At 41.1% G+C, this 12,581-nt stretch overlaps 1 protein-coding gene across 14 annotated transcripts in view; it reads right to left on the bottom strand.

Moving 5' to 3' along the window:
- Positions 1-202: 202 nt before the first annotated feature.
- Positions 203-12,581, bottom strand: part of camk2d1 (calcium/calmodulin-dependent protein kinase (CaM kinase) II delta 1) — a gene marked incomplete at its 3' end in the record, with an annotated part of 57,751 nt that continues 45,372 nt past the window's right edge. For 8 of the 14 annotated variants that reach the window (XM_084002649.1, XM_084002646.1, XM_084002651.1 and 5 more), the window contains 6 exons: positions 10,643-10,687; positions 9,372-9,420; positions 3,235-3,310; positions 3,053-3,147; positions 2,060-2,288; positions 203-1,601 (listed from right to left, as the gene is read on the bottom strand). In XM_084002649.1, coding sequence (XP_083858775.1) covers positions 1,598-1,601; positions 2,060-2,288; positions 3,053-3,147; positions 3,235-3,310; positions 9,372-9,420; positions 10,643-10,687 — 498 coding nt within the window. Of the gene's footprint in view, positions 1,602-2,055; positions 2,289-3,052; positions 3,148-3,234; positions 3,311-9,371; positions 9,421-10,642; positions 10,688-12,581 lie in introns of those variants that run through there. The other 6 variants (XM_084002655.1, XM_084002656.1, XM_084002645.1 and 3 more) reach the window with 3 other exon arrangements.

The following is a 12,581-nucleotide window of genomic DNA, read 5'->3' as shown; positions in this document are numbered from 1 at the left end:
CAGAGCTTTAATGTGCAATCATATGAGTCGAGTGGGACTCGAACCCACAACATTTGAATTGCTGCTCAAATTTGTTGACACTACAAGTACAATGTATGATAAAAATAAATTATTTTATAACAAAAAAGTCATAGGATATGAAGACATCTTTATACAATATTCTTCAGGAAAAGAAGACAAAATAAAACAAGCATAAACCAAGTCATTTGGCATATTTGACACTTTTTATTTGATATTAGTAAAACACACACCAGGCTTGTCCCATCATTGTTATATTACCATTGATACCAGTGTCCCATCAGGAATTTTAAAGCATCTTACAAAGTGTGGCTTGTGTGAGGGACATGTGATTAAACAAAAGAGTGCAAACAGAAAAATATTCTCAATATCCTGAACACAAACGTAATCATCAGTGGACTCCATTTCACAACGTGCTAAATCATGAAGTGTTTTTAAAATATTAACCTTAAGATGTGAATATGTGAACCCTTTCATTTACCAGTGACACTAAATAAAGTAATGTAACAAGAACTAGAAAGATGATTTACTGCTTAGTAATTATGAGTAAAAATGTAATTCCCCGCAGGTTTCAGCTGAATGTGGCTTTTTCTGTCATCACCAACATCGCAGTTCTACTTTAGTCTTGTCCAGTGTAAAACATGGTGCCGTAACCAGTCGGACAAAGAATAGAGGTGGGACTCGGTCGAGGTTGGAAGGCCTTAAAGGAAAGCATTCATAATGGCAAGTGGAGGGACAGGTGTCAACATCACAATATCTAGCGTAAACACAACAAAATAGCCGATAAAATTCACATAATTAGTTGCCTTACTGTATGAAAATATGATTTGACTGGAGAGAGTCCCAGAACCATTAAAATGAATTAAATGCATGTCCATAGTCTATACATTCTATCATAAGAGACTCTTCTCACACGCTGCCCTGTGATGACGGAGTAGTAAAGTAAAACACACGTTTCCATTGATTTTTCCCTTTTAAACACGTAGTTAAAATTCATAGTAAACATATTTGAAAACAGATTGGTAAAATTTAAGCAAAGAGAGAGCGATTAACGTCAATTACCAAAACTAATACGCCACCAAAACAAAAGCAAGCTTGTGCCTGACTTTTAACAGAATTTCCAAATAAAGAAGTAAAAAGCAGATATGTGATATATATTGGTCGTTGTGCCAAAAGGCGAAAAAAAAAAAAAAACATCACGAAACAGCTCACGAGTCCTCAATATGTGCAATATTCAAATGAAAAACTGTCACTACATGATGACTGGAAGTTTCACTTATTTCACCAGCTCATTACAAGTTAATCACCTGGGACGACTGGCTCCTTCTAGTTAAAACATAGCGATTTAAAAAACTCCCAGAATGAAAAACACTCTCACTACAAAATGATAGTCAAGACTTGACGTTTTCTCCTTGTTTTGTTCCCCCCCCGCAACATGTACAATGAATCATCAGTCCAGCAGCGACAATATGTAAACAGCACACTGAGTGGGCGGAGCTCTAGCTATCGAGGGCAGGGATTGGCTGAGGGAGCTGATGGATACTTAGTAGGCGGGGTCCGTTGTCAGGCGTTGGTTCTCTCAACTGAAACACAAATCACATGTGGATTCATTTTTTTTTTTTCTGATTCATATTCCTTTTTAATTGTTGTATAATCCTATAATCAAAGGCAATTTGTTCCAGTGAGAAATAAAACTGTCCTGCTCCGAGTGTTCTAGGTAACTTCATCAAAAAGGCTCAGGATTTCAACAGTTCTAAGAAAATATCCTTTGAAAATGGAATGTAACTAATAATTCAACGACAGTCTGTCAGAGAGAGACACACCGTGTCCTAACAGCGGGCGTTATGCTACGTCATGTAAACAAACCAACAAATCAGCTGTTGCTGCAGCTCAGACTGGAGACGTAAACACTTAACAGATGGATGGCTGTCTCTTTAGCAGAAAACCTTTTATATTGTGATATTTAGTGGAAACAGTAGAGACAACAGTGAAAAGGGAACGTTCTCTGATCTCCTGGTGTTACCACTCTGCGGTCTCTTACTTGGTGGGCACGGTGGGCGAGCCGGAGCGGTGGAAGTGGATGTTCTGCCACTTGCTGTCGCGGCGGTGCCAGATGCGCGTCTCCTCTGACTGCATGGTGCGAGGCATGCCGGTGCCGTCGATGTACTGGGTGAGGCGGATGTAGGCGATGCAGGCGGCCTCGTCCCCGATCAGGTGGACGTGGGGGTTCAGCAGGATGGTGTGGATGGGCTGCTTCCCCTTGGACAGAGCTGGAGGACGGGAGGGAAGACACACACACTGTCAAACACTTGCAATGGGTTTTGTCAATCGAGCAACTCAATGGCAATTGGGCAAATGGTAAAAAATAATAATTAAACATGTTTCGTGTGCAGAGCTGATGATGGAAGTAGCTCAGCAGTGAGACGTCTGTCTTCTCTGTCGAATTGCACTATGCAGTACGGATCAGCCAATCAGTAACCATGGAAACAGTTTGGCTGGGTGGCATTAAAGGATGTGGTGGAAACTCCAGATTAATTTACTTAAATAAAGACATGACAATTAACTTTGTTATTTGATAACCGCTAATCAATAACACTATTTATATCAGGGCAATTAAAAATGACTTGAGGCAAGTAGGTTTCTGGCCCGTTTGACGCCGAACCCTATAGAGGAATATTTAAGGAGGGTTACTTACTATTAGTATCTTAGTGAGGAGTTGTATTACTTTGCCATTTGTCAACTATGTGAGCACTAATAATGAAATGTAATGCAGAAATCTCAGATACCTTCAAGAGGTGGACAAATAAAAGCGAAACAAGACACAATTTCTTTAAATGTGTCCTAAAACCATCATGGAAAACATGTTCACACCAAGCAAATGTTTCGTCTCTCATTACTTTGACAACGGGATTGTTTGTGGGTTTTTAAATATTATTTTTCACATTCGTCTCATTCGCCTCTTTGCATAAAATCTCGGCCCGTGAAAAGTTTGCGTTGCGTTCCCGACAGCTCCCATGCGTCACTAACTGTTTACCGTTCTCAAAGTAGAAGCGGTGGAAGTCGGTGCCCTCAACCAAGTTGCCCAAGGCCTCCGGCTCGAAGGACGTGAGACCAGGATCGCATATCTTCCTGAAACGGCAAGGATGAAAAGATTTGGTTTTACAGGTCAAAATCCGTCAGACATTTGAGATGTACAAGTATATACGTTCAACTAACGTGTAGGCTTCAAAGTCCCCGTTGTTGATGGCCTCAATCAGCTGCTCAGTGACTTTGATGATCTCCTGCTTACGAGCTGAGAGACCGAGACAAAGACATGTTGGATTAGAGGAGGCACGCAATCCCTCATCAATATGAAAAGAAGCACGAATTAATGTTATTAATGGACCGATGTGGACCACAAGGACAACATGGATCCACAATCACAACATCCAGGGACTGAGGTTGACACAGACACACCGTCACATAGAAATGAATGAAGGAACGACTGGGGGGGGAAGTTAGTCGACACACGACAACATCAAAATTACCTTTCATGCTAAGTAGGTGAGCTAGGAAACAATGAATGGAAAGAATAAGTGCTGTTGTTGTGGCCTGCTAAAAGTAGACCCAGGACATTTACACCGTGGAGATGAAGTCAAAGTCAAGAAATTAATCACACTCCGACGCTGCAAATCCACCGTTACCTTCAACAGCTGGAAATCCACTGTCGTTCCCAGAGAACTGCACACTCACAGTCTGTGCACGGATTCCCTTGCATGACATTCTCCCTCGTCAACGTTGCTTTTTGGTTCCAGACTAAAAACTGCCAGCTGCAGCGTCAGACGGGCTCAAAACATACAACCAGAATACCTTCCTCAGATTGGCTGCTCTCCCAGCCTGACATAACGGTGTGGACTTTACTTTGCAAATAGAAATGTAACACTGACTAGGTTTACACAGGTTTGTTCACGGGGCCACGTGGGGCCAAAAAGGACCTTCAACACGTTGCACAGTTGTTTTGGCAAACTGATTCACATGATTTCCACATCCACACACATCAGGTGCGTCTTGACGTGAAGAGGCCATGCAGATGATCTACCAACGCTACAGCTGAAAATAGTCCTTTACTTGTTTCTGACACTTTGGATGTAATCCAATAAACAACCCTACTTCATGACAAGACCTTTGGAAACGTGGTGTCCTGGAGGAAAGTCCTGTTGTTGGGCTGATCCACCTCTCCAACTGTATTACTGTTTAATGCGACATCTCTAGCTCTGGTTGTTGCAAACTGGATGTGCGTGTCCGCCGTGAAAAAGGATCCCAACTAACTTTCCGTTGGCATCGTTTTCATGCTGAGCGGCACGAACGATGTTGTGTCCCTGCACACGAAAACAACAGATTGCACTTTTCACAGCCTGGGTTGATTATTCTGTGGTATAACTAGTAAATAGTTTTCCTTTCTGTCAGACTGCTTCACTTCTCCTGCCTCTAGTTATTCTGCATTCCAGCCTGGATTAATGCCTTTTTTATAAAGCAGAGAAAATAGGTTTGTGATGGCATTTAAGAGTGTGAAGTATGACGAGCTTAGATACTCTGTGGAGTATCTGTGGAGTGGAAATAATGCCCTGTGAGCTTCTGTCAGCTGTATAATGAATAGTCTTTTCCTCTGGGATGTCTTATTAGAGCATGGACAGAAAGACGGAAGGTTGGCACACATGTCCTCTAATGGGTAGGAACACAAACACATGGAGCAGATGGTGATAAATACAACGAAACTAAGCAGATAAAGGGTCTTCAGCAGTAGCAGGACCAGGACCATTTACTGAAACAACAGGAAGACGATGCATCACACAAAAAAATACATTAATGTCTATAGAATATCAGATACCGTCTGAATCCTATTTAAGACACACATTAATGTTTGTGTCTATGAGGACCATAATGATACTAAGGCTACGTATCTGCAGCTAACCACACTCTCATTGCATTGCATGCATGAACATGAACTAAAGGCATGTGTGGCATCAACACAGCAGAGAAGCTATGATCACAACACACACAGAGGGAGAGTGACTATTCTCTGCTCAGGTAGACATTACTCCACTATATATTCTATCTATATTACAGTAGCTGCTATGTTCTCAATGTTAAACACAGCTCCTTTAACAATGTTCAATCATTTGTATTACTTTGTTTGGCATCAAAAAGAGCCCACATCTGGAGCAAACAGACCACTGTGAGTAAACTCTTTGAACCACCAATCCAGGAAGAGATCGTACTTTGCCCTAAGTTAGGCTAAATCAGATCGTACGGTTCAATATGTTTCCTCGACTTCTAGTCACCCTTTGTTGTCTTGATTAAAACAGCCCACAAACTCTAGTTTTAGTCTACCGGTGTTGTTCCTCAAGTGAAGCACAGAAAATGTAAAGAAGGACATGAACACCACAAGCAATAATGAACTAAAAGGAAGAAATACACGAGACTCTGTCACAACTCCAGCAGGAAGGCTGATTCATTATAGAATTTACTTATTTCATAAGGCCTCAGTTAGAAATATTTAAATCAAAAACTAAAAAAATGTAATTAAAAGTATTCTCAAACTAAGGCTATGATGCATGATGAGGGGTCACACAATGTCCGATTTTAAAGGGTAACACACACACAAAAAAAGAAAAAGTTAGCAACTTATAAATCCTCACATAATCTGAAGAGATGTTAGGGTGTCGTGACAGCCGTTGACCTATAGGGGGTGCTATGAGACAGCTGCTACCAACAGTACTACTGACAGTGGATGAGGTGTGGTTTGGTTTAGATTTTTTTGATAATATATTCAATATTATTTTTAATAAAAGCCACACTGACTGTTTTCAGAGCAGCGGACAATTTAAAAATGGAATATGTGGAATATATCTTAACCACTTTAAGTCAGGAGCAGAGTTAAGGTGACCTTTTCTATGAGTCTGGAGCTTCCATGATGTTATAGCCTGTCATGTCCCTTTGATGCTGTATAACTAAGAAGACATTAATCATGACCATGATGTAATACAAATTGCAGTACATGATATTATTGAGCCAAAACTGTTCTGAAAATCCAAAAAAAAAATTAAAATGCCAGGCACATTCAATGTACATTTATAGTAAAGAGTCTACAGTTAAACAATTACAAATAGACTACGGCTTACTTTTCTGTAAAGGATTTACAGTATTAATGTTAACCGATGTGTTGACTGATCGTCAGAAACCTTCCAATCCGTCTGACAGGCGACACCATGACTAACTGATCTAACATACCTTGAAGCTGCTGGTCACACTGTCCAAACATTATCCCTGCTTATCTGGCTTACAAATAGTAGAAAAATACCCTGAGCAACGCCTCTGGTATGAGGAAGTCCTCCACGCATGAATCGTCTGAACTTAACTGGCCTAAATAACACGCTATTAAGAATTGAATGCTTGCATATTATGAGTAATACAGGTATGTTGTTCAGGAAGTAAGTTTTTATTAGGTTTTGATGTGTTTGATTGGTTATCATTATGGCTAAAATACACTTTGTTAACTAGAAAGGTGAACTCAGAGTTCAGATGTCTGACAGGCGTGTCTGCAATGACCATTGCTTTATTGGGTGATTGAATGAAATTCAAAAGATAGGTCTAGACGTCAATGGGCTCAACAACAACAACATTTTTGTTAAAAACAGATATAATTTAGAAAAAAAAATGTGTATGTTGTATGCCGTCGCCCCACTATCAGAAACTTTCCTCATGTATTTTCTAATCTTAGGGAATTCTACCTCTCGCTACTCGTGAATACTTTCAGTGATGTGAAAAGGAGCGAAAGCCTTCAGTTTCTTCCCATGCACTGGGAAATGGACTTACATTGGGAGTCGGTGGGGCTTAGGTGGGGCAGGACCACCCTGGGCTGGGGGCCAGGCCCCTGCGTGGGGGTGTGATGGGGGCCACAGTGGCATGTGGTGGGATGGTCAGAGAAAAAGACCATAAGGGAAGATGTGAAGAAGAGGAGCAGGTTGGCAGCCACCAGTGCCCGAAGGATGTACTGGCAGCACTCCTCACCACTGGGCCAAACGCTAGGAGAGTACCAGCAGGAGAAGGAAGAGGAGAAGAAGGAGGAGGAGGAGGAGGAGGAAGACGAGGAGGAGGAAGGCCTGTGAGAGGTGCAGTGGTCTAAGTGCTTGAGGTGATAGATTTGGGGACTAGAGGAGGGAGAGTGTGCTGAGATGAGGCAATAGATGGAAGGAAATGTAGGTGAACGACAGGAAACATACATTGGAGAAAAATGAAAACATGAAATGAAGAATAAATGAAGAGCATGCAGGAAATGACAGTTTGTTCAAAGGCCCTTAATTCTCCCACCAGCTGTAAGAGAAAACGTTCAGGGATGTGAATATGTAATCAGATGAAAAGATATCAGGCTGGAGGACACTGGAAGGGGCGTGGCATTGCCTCTCTGAATTTCTGAGACATTTTTGTTATTATGTGTTTGCTCTTCTATTGAAAGATCAATATCTCCATAAACAAGGTATGATTCAATTGAAAGGCGATAAATTATATTAATCGCCCCGACAAAAAACATCTCTCAAGGAGGATACTGTCTCACCTTTAAACCAAGCCACCAAACAAAAAACTGAGTGGCCTCTTAATGCTTTTAGTGCTGCAATAGGAAGCCACCAACCATCCTCATTGGTCCAAATGAGCCGCAATCACGAAATAGGAGATAGCTGCCATCGGTGCAATGGACAGCTTCTTTAAAACGGTGCTTACTGCTGAAATCACACAAAATGTCAATCTGCTCATTTCATCAAGATATCTAAGCCTCTTTGTAGGCAGACGCTCTGATTGCGACATGATACTGAACTCCATCGTAAGTAGAACATTGTAGAGCAATTCAATCACCCATGAATAACAATGGCCATTGTCCTGTTCTGGAGTATGGGAGATGCTGGCACACACATACTGCAGGGAAAGATTTGAATGTGAGGATTAACACAATCAGAAAACACTCACATGACAAAGAATCACTTCTACCAAATGTTAAAAATGGGAAGGGATTCAAATCTCATTTATCAGTTTATCTGCAGATGTCCAGCAAAGGTCACTTCTGTAGTGAGCAGTCAGACAACGGAGACAATCACAAATCAATTCCACTCTTTGGACAACCAGAACAAATATCTGAAATGTCCACTTCACTGAACTCAAGCACAAAGGTCCTTCCTCGTCTCTTTGTTATATGACTTTCATTTGTGCTAGCCATCGTGTGACTGATTCGCACGCCAATACGCTTTTTGTGCTCACCTCGGTCATCGTGACAGGAATACACAAACGGTTACAGCACTAATTAACAAAGTAATCAGTTCATGTGTGTTGGCTGAGTCCAACCAAATTACTACAAACAGGATGTAAACAGCTCATTCTCCCACTAACAGACCAGGGTTTAAGGGCCACGACAACCCAAATTAAGCACTATGTTCAATGAGAAATAAAACATGATGAAACTGAGAAACAATACAAAATACAGCATGCAACAAATCCATGCAATAAACTAGGCATGGGACGATATGAAAATTTCCTGTCACATTTATCCTGGATAAAATAATTGTGATTCACTTAGATATTCTCTCGTTAATCTAAACATGCTTTAAACTCTTAAAATGGCAGGAATACTGGAATCCCTTTCAACCTTAAGAAACAAAGTCAGTGAAAAGTGAAAAACAATCAAATAATCTTAAATATGATGATCAGCAATCATACGGTCTCCATGCAAAAATAAAAAATGAAATGGGCTCACCCGTCTACCCTAACAACAAATTACAGCTTTTTCAAGTCACTCATGACTATACGTTTACTCAATTATCCCGATAATGGAAATGACCCACAATCAACTTATTGCAAGTATTTATTTATTTATTTTGAATCACAATCCGCGATAAAATCCTATATCGTCCCATCCCTACAACAGTCCCCACCAGTAACAGGGTGCAGTCCAAACTTAGTAACAGCATGCAACTCTGTCTCCTACAAAATTACATTGCACTCTGTCCCATTTACATTTACAGGGAAAAGTATTCTGAAGTAAATTCAAACACACAAACCTGACAAAACTACTTGGTGAGACACGATCATAATTTTTGCACCCGTCCACCACCCAGACCTCCTCCCTTAGCTGACTTAGTACATTGGAAAACTAATTTGCGACACTAAAAGCAAACATAATGCAAGACAAAATCCTTTTCCCTCAAAATGTAATTAAAATGGAGTTTAGTTGTGTGTGCATGCCATCCAAAGAGGGGAAAGAGCGGAGGCATAAACATCAAAACGCAGCACTTAGGTTTGGAGGAAAGAGTTTGAATGCTTCCTACCTCTCACATCTTCATCCTCAATGGTCGTGTTGGCACTCTCGCTGGACTCCTGTCAACGACAAACACGAGACATGTGAGCAGAACCACAACAAGTTATACCGAGATCAGCGTTCATAATCACAACCTCACCGTCACGGGGAGACGGGGTGAGAACACGGCCGAGGTAACCGAGTAACTGTAACTAGATATTAAAGGATAATTCTGGTTTATTAACCATGTAGATCTGAGTTTTGGCATTTCATTTTTGTCAGCTATGATCTGTGACAGAAATGAGTTGTTGTGATCTGGGGAGTAAACTTGGCGATGTTGCTCCAATGAAGTCTAATGACATTAGAAACGTTGTGAAAGACCTTTTAGAAGCCTGAAATCATCCCGGTATTCATATAATGTAGTAGTCATATGATACATGGCAAATTTGTATATCGTAATATTGTCATTCTGTCTCATTTTCAGTGTCTGATCTTCATTTCTTTTGAGAACATTTTACCAGCAATTAACAAGCGAGTATTATCTTATTGTTAGCAGTAGGAACGACTGCTAAACCTAAATTGAATTATCCTTCATATGGAAACTGCATTTTAAAAGTGTGGCATGTTGCATGAAACGTTACTTGTCATGCTTGTGCATGAACACACAAACACAAGAAAGCAGATAATTGCATTGGTATAAGTGATGAATCTGTAATTAAACTCTTTGTATGATACACAACACTCTATGCAGATGATCACATACTGTTTGCTACACGATGAGCTACAACACCGTCATGTCACCGCACAAAGCAAACGATACAAGCATGCACGTGTTCCCACACTGTCAGCTGGTAATGATAACGTACGTCTGTACTAACATGGTGGACTCCAGGCTCCTCTGTTAAATATTCACAACCTTGGTACCAGTGGTGTTGCACGGCCTTCACATCGTTTCAACAGCATGCATAATCCCTTCAGCACGCAATGACAACGATAGAACATGCTTTCACAACGCTGTCAACACTGGCATGTAGGATGACACAAACTCGTTATGTTCAAATCTTACATGATAACGAACACATTGATAGCCAGAATAATAAGCTAAACTGTTCACTTACATGGACAAAAAGAAGTCAAAGAATGGCATGCAACAGTTGATAACAACATGCAACATTCAACAGAAATACAGCTGCCCCTTGTTTTACCGAGTCATCCGACGGCACACAGACATCATCATCAGAAGCAACATGAAGGCTCTACTCTAAAAGATGGCTTCAGACTAGCATCCGATCAGCTGTATACCTTGTTTCCATCAGCTGGGTTGTGGATAACAGTGGTTTGAGGCTCCTGATTTGAGAGGACCAACAGTAGGAAGAGAGGTTGGTGCAGAACGAAAGAGTGTTAGGAAGAACGTTTGGACAGAAAGCATTTGTGCAAGAAAGGAAAAGAGGAAAGGAAATTGTGAAGGAAGTCGGGAAAATTGCTACTTAGGGACTAAAACAGAATCACTACTATAAATCATAGAAATAATATAGGAGAAGAACGGACATTCCCATTCAAATCAATGCAGCAGCGCGGTCAGATCAGCTGTAATTTGTATGTGTACTGTTGGTATTGTGAGGGTTGTGGCGGGTCACTCTCCAGAGCTACGTCCGTTCTCGGTGAGCTGCAACAACATTTCCTGTTGTGTTGTCACTATAACAACTAATAGCAAATCAATATTTTCTTTTGTGATAGTCAAGAGTTTAATGTCCGTTCTACTCCTATTCCATAAACACGTGGGAATTCACAGAGATGAGAATGATGACAATTCCCTGAACATCAAGTACATCTTTCAACACAGATAATCAAGTCTGGAAATGATCAGCTAACACTTCTAGCTGCCTTCCTGGCAAACAGCCGTCAGATACAAACTTCTTGTTCTACAGCTAAAATACCCCATGAAAAGACTGAATGTTGAATATGCAAAAGGACATTTCACAAAACTTAATACACACATTGAGTATATATCTGTATGACCATAAAGAGATGAAAGAAATCCTCAACACTGGAGAGGACAGAACTAGACTGTCAGGGTGGATTTCCTACTCGCACATAACAGACATGCTATTGCTGTTATGTTACCGCGTCCCAGCTGACCCTGATGTGAATGAGCTTTGACTTAAATCCCCGAAGGAGAAGGCTGGGCTGTCTGCAGGTGAACTCTATTACAGTGATCATGTTTTCTGACAAACCACATGGTCCCTAGTCACCTCAGGACTCGGCCTCCGTTTTTTTCTTACACATCAAAATGAAGTGGAGGGATTGTTTGTACGGACAGTGTTAGGTGTGTCACACGTTGACTTTTTAGTATCATCAGCAGTTTGTCTGTTTGACAGTTTTTTTTTTACATTGAATTATTCTTTGCTAACAACACTCAATCCTGTACCTCCCATGGAAACCACAAAGTGCTGTTTTTACATTTACGTTTCAATACAGATCAAACCAACCTCAATATAATTGATGTCAATCTTGTCCCCGACAGTAACTTACAGCATGGAAAGTTTGTAATGTCAAGGAGAGAAACCACTATTCCACTATACTATGGGAGTATAATAAGGGCAATATCGTCAGATGAGTGACAACTTTCCTCAACTCATTTTTTTCAAGTGCAACATTAAAAGTAGTGGAAGAGGCAAAGTAGCTACCATGCTAGTGGACAGCTGGCTAGTTAGCTCTGCCATGCTTTACTGCTACAGTGGTTCCAGATAATGAGACGAGCAGCAGGCTAGTGAAGAGCAGCAGTTCTGGGTCTGACGGTCCCTCCACCTCACCCCCCCACTTCTCCGCCCGCTCTCTTCCCGGCGAGCTGCGTTAACACTTTGTGGCCCCACTGATGTATGTTGTCACCATAGCAACTACAACATTCTACTCTTTTCCTATTTTAGTTAGCATTAGCAACAGTGACCTGATTCAAGTCAAGAGCTTTTTGGGAAAACAGTGTTTATTTACAGTGGCAAGAAATACTCGGTGAGTACACTCGGAGGTGAAAGTGGCTCGCCCAACGACACAAATCGACCCAATAGCAAACCAGTGTTTGTCCCCAGTTTGGGTGACAACAACTGCTTGAAACCTGTGGCAACAGTACATTGGCCACAACCGACATGCAATGGCCCCAGTGTTGCCATTACAGCCGTCATCAACAACAAAGGAAAATGGAGCCCATGTACAGCAATGTTGCAGTGCAATAAAGTAATCCAGA

This window comes from Eutrigla gurnardus (genome assembly GCF_963514095.1).
Source record: "Eutrigla gurnardus genome assembly, chromosome: 23".
In the NCBI taxonomy this organism is placed as follows: domain Eukaryota; kingdom Metazoa; phylum Chordata; class Actinopteri; order Perciformes; family Triglidae; genus Eutrigla; species Eutrigla gurnardus.
Note: the sequence above shows the minus strand (reverse complement) of the source record. Positions and strands in the feature narration are given on the sequence as shown.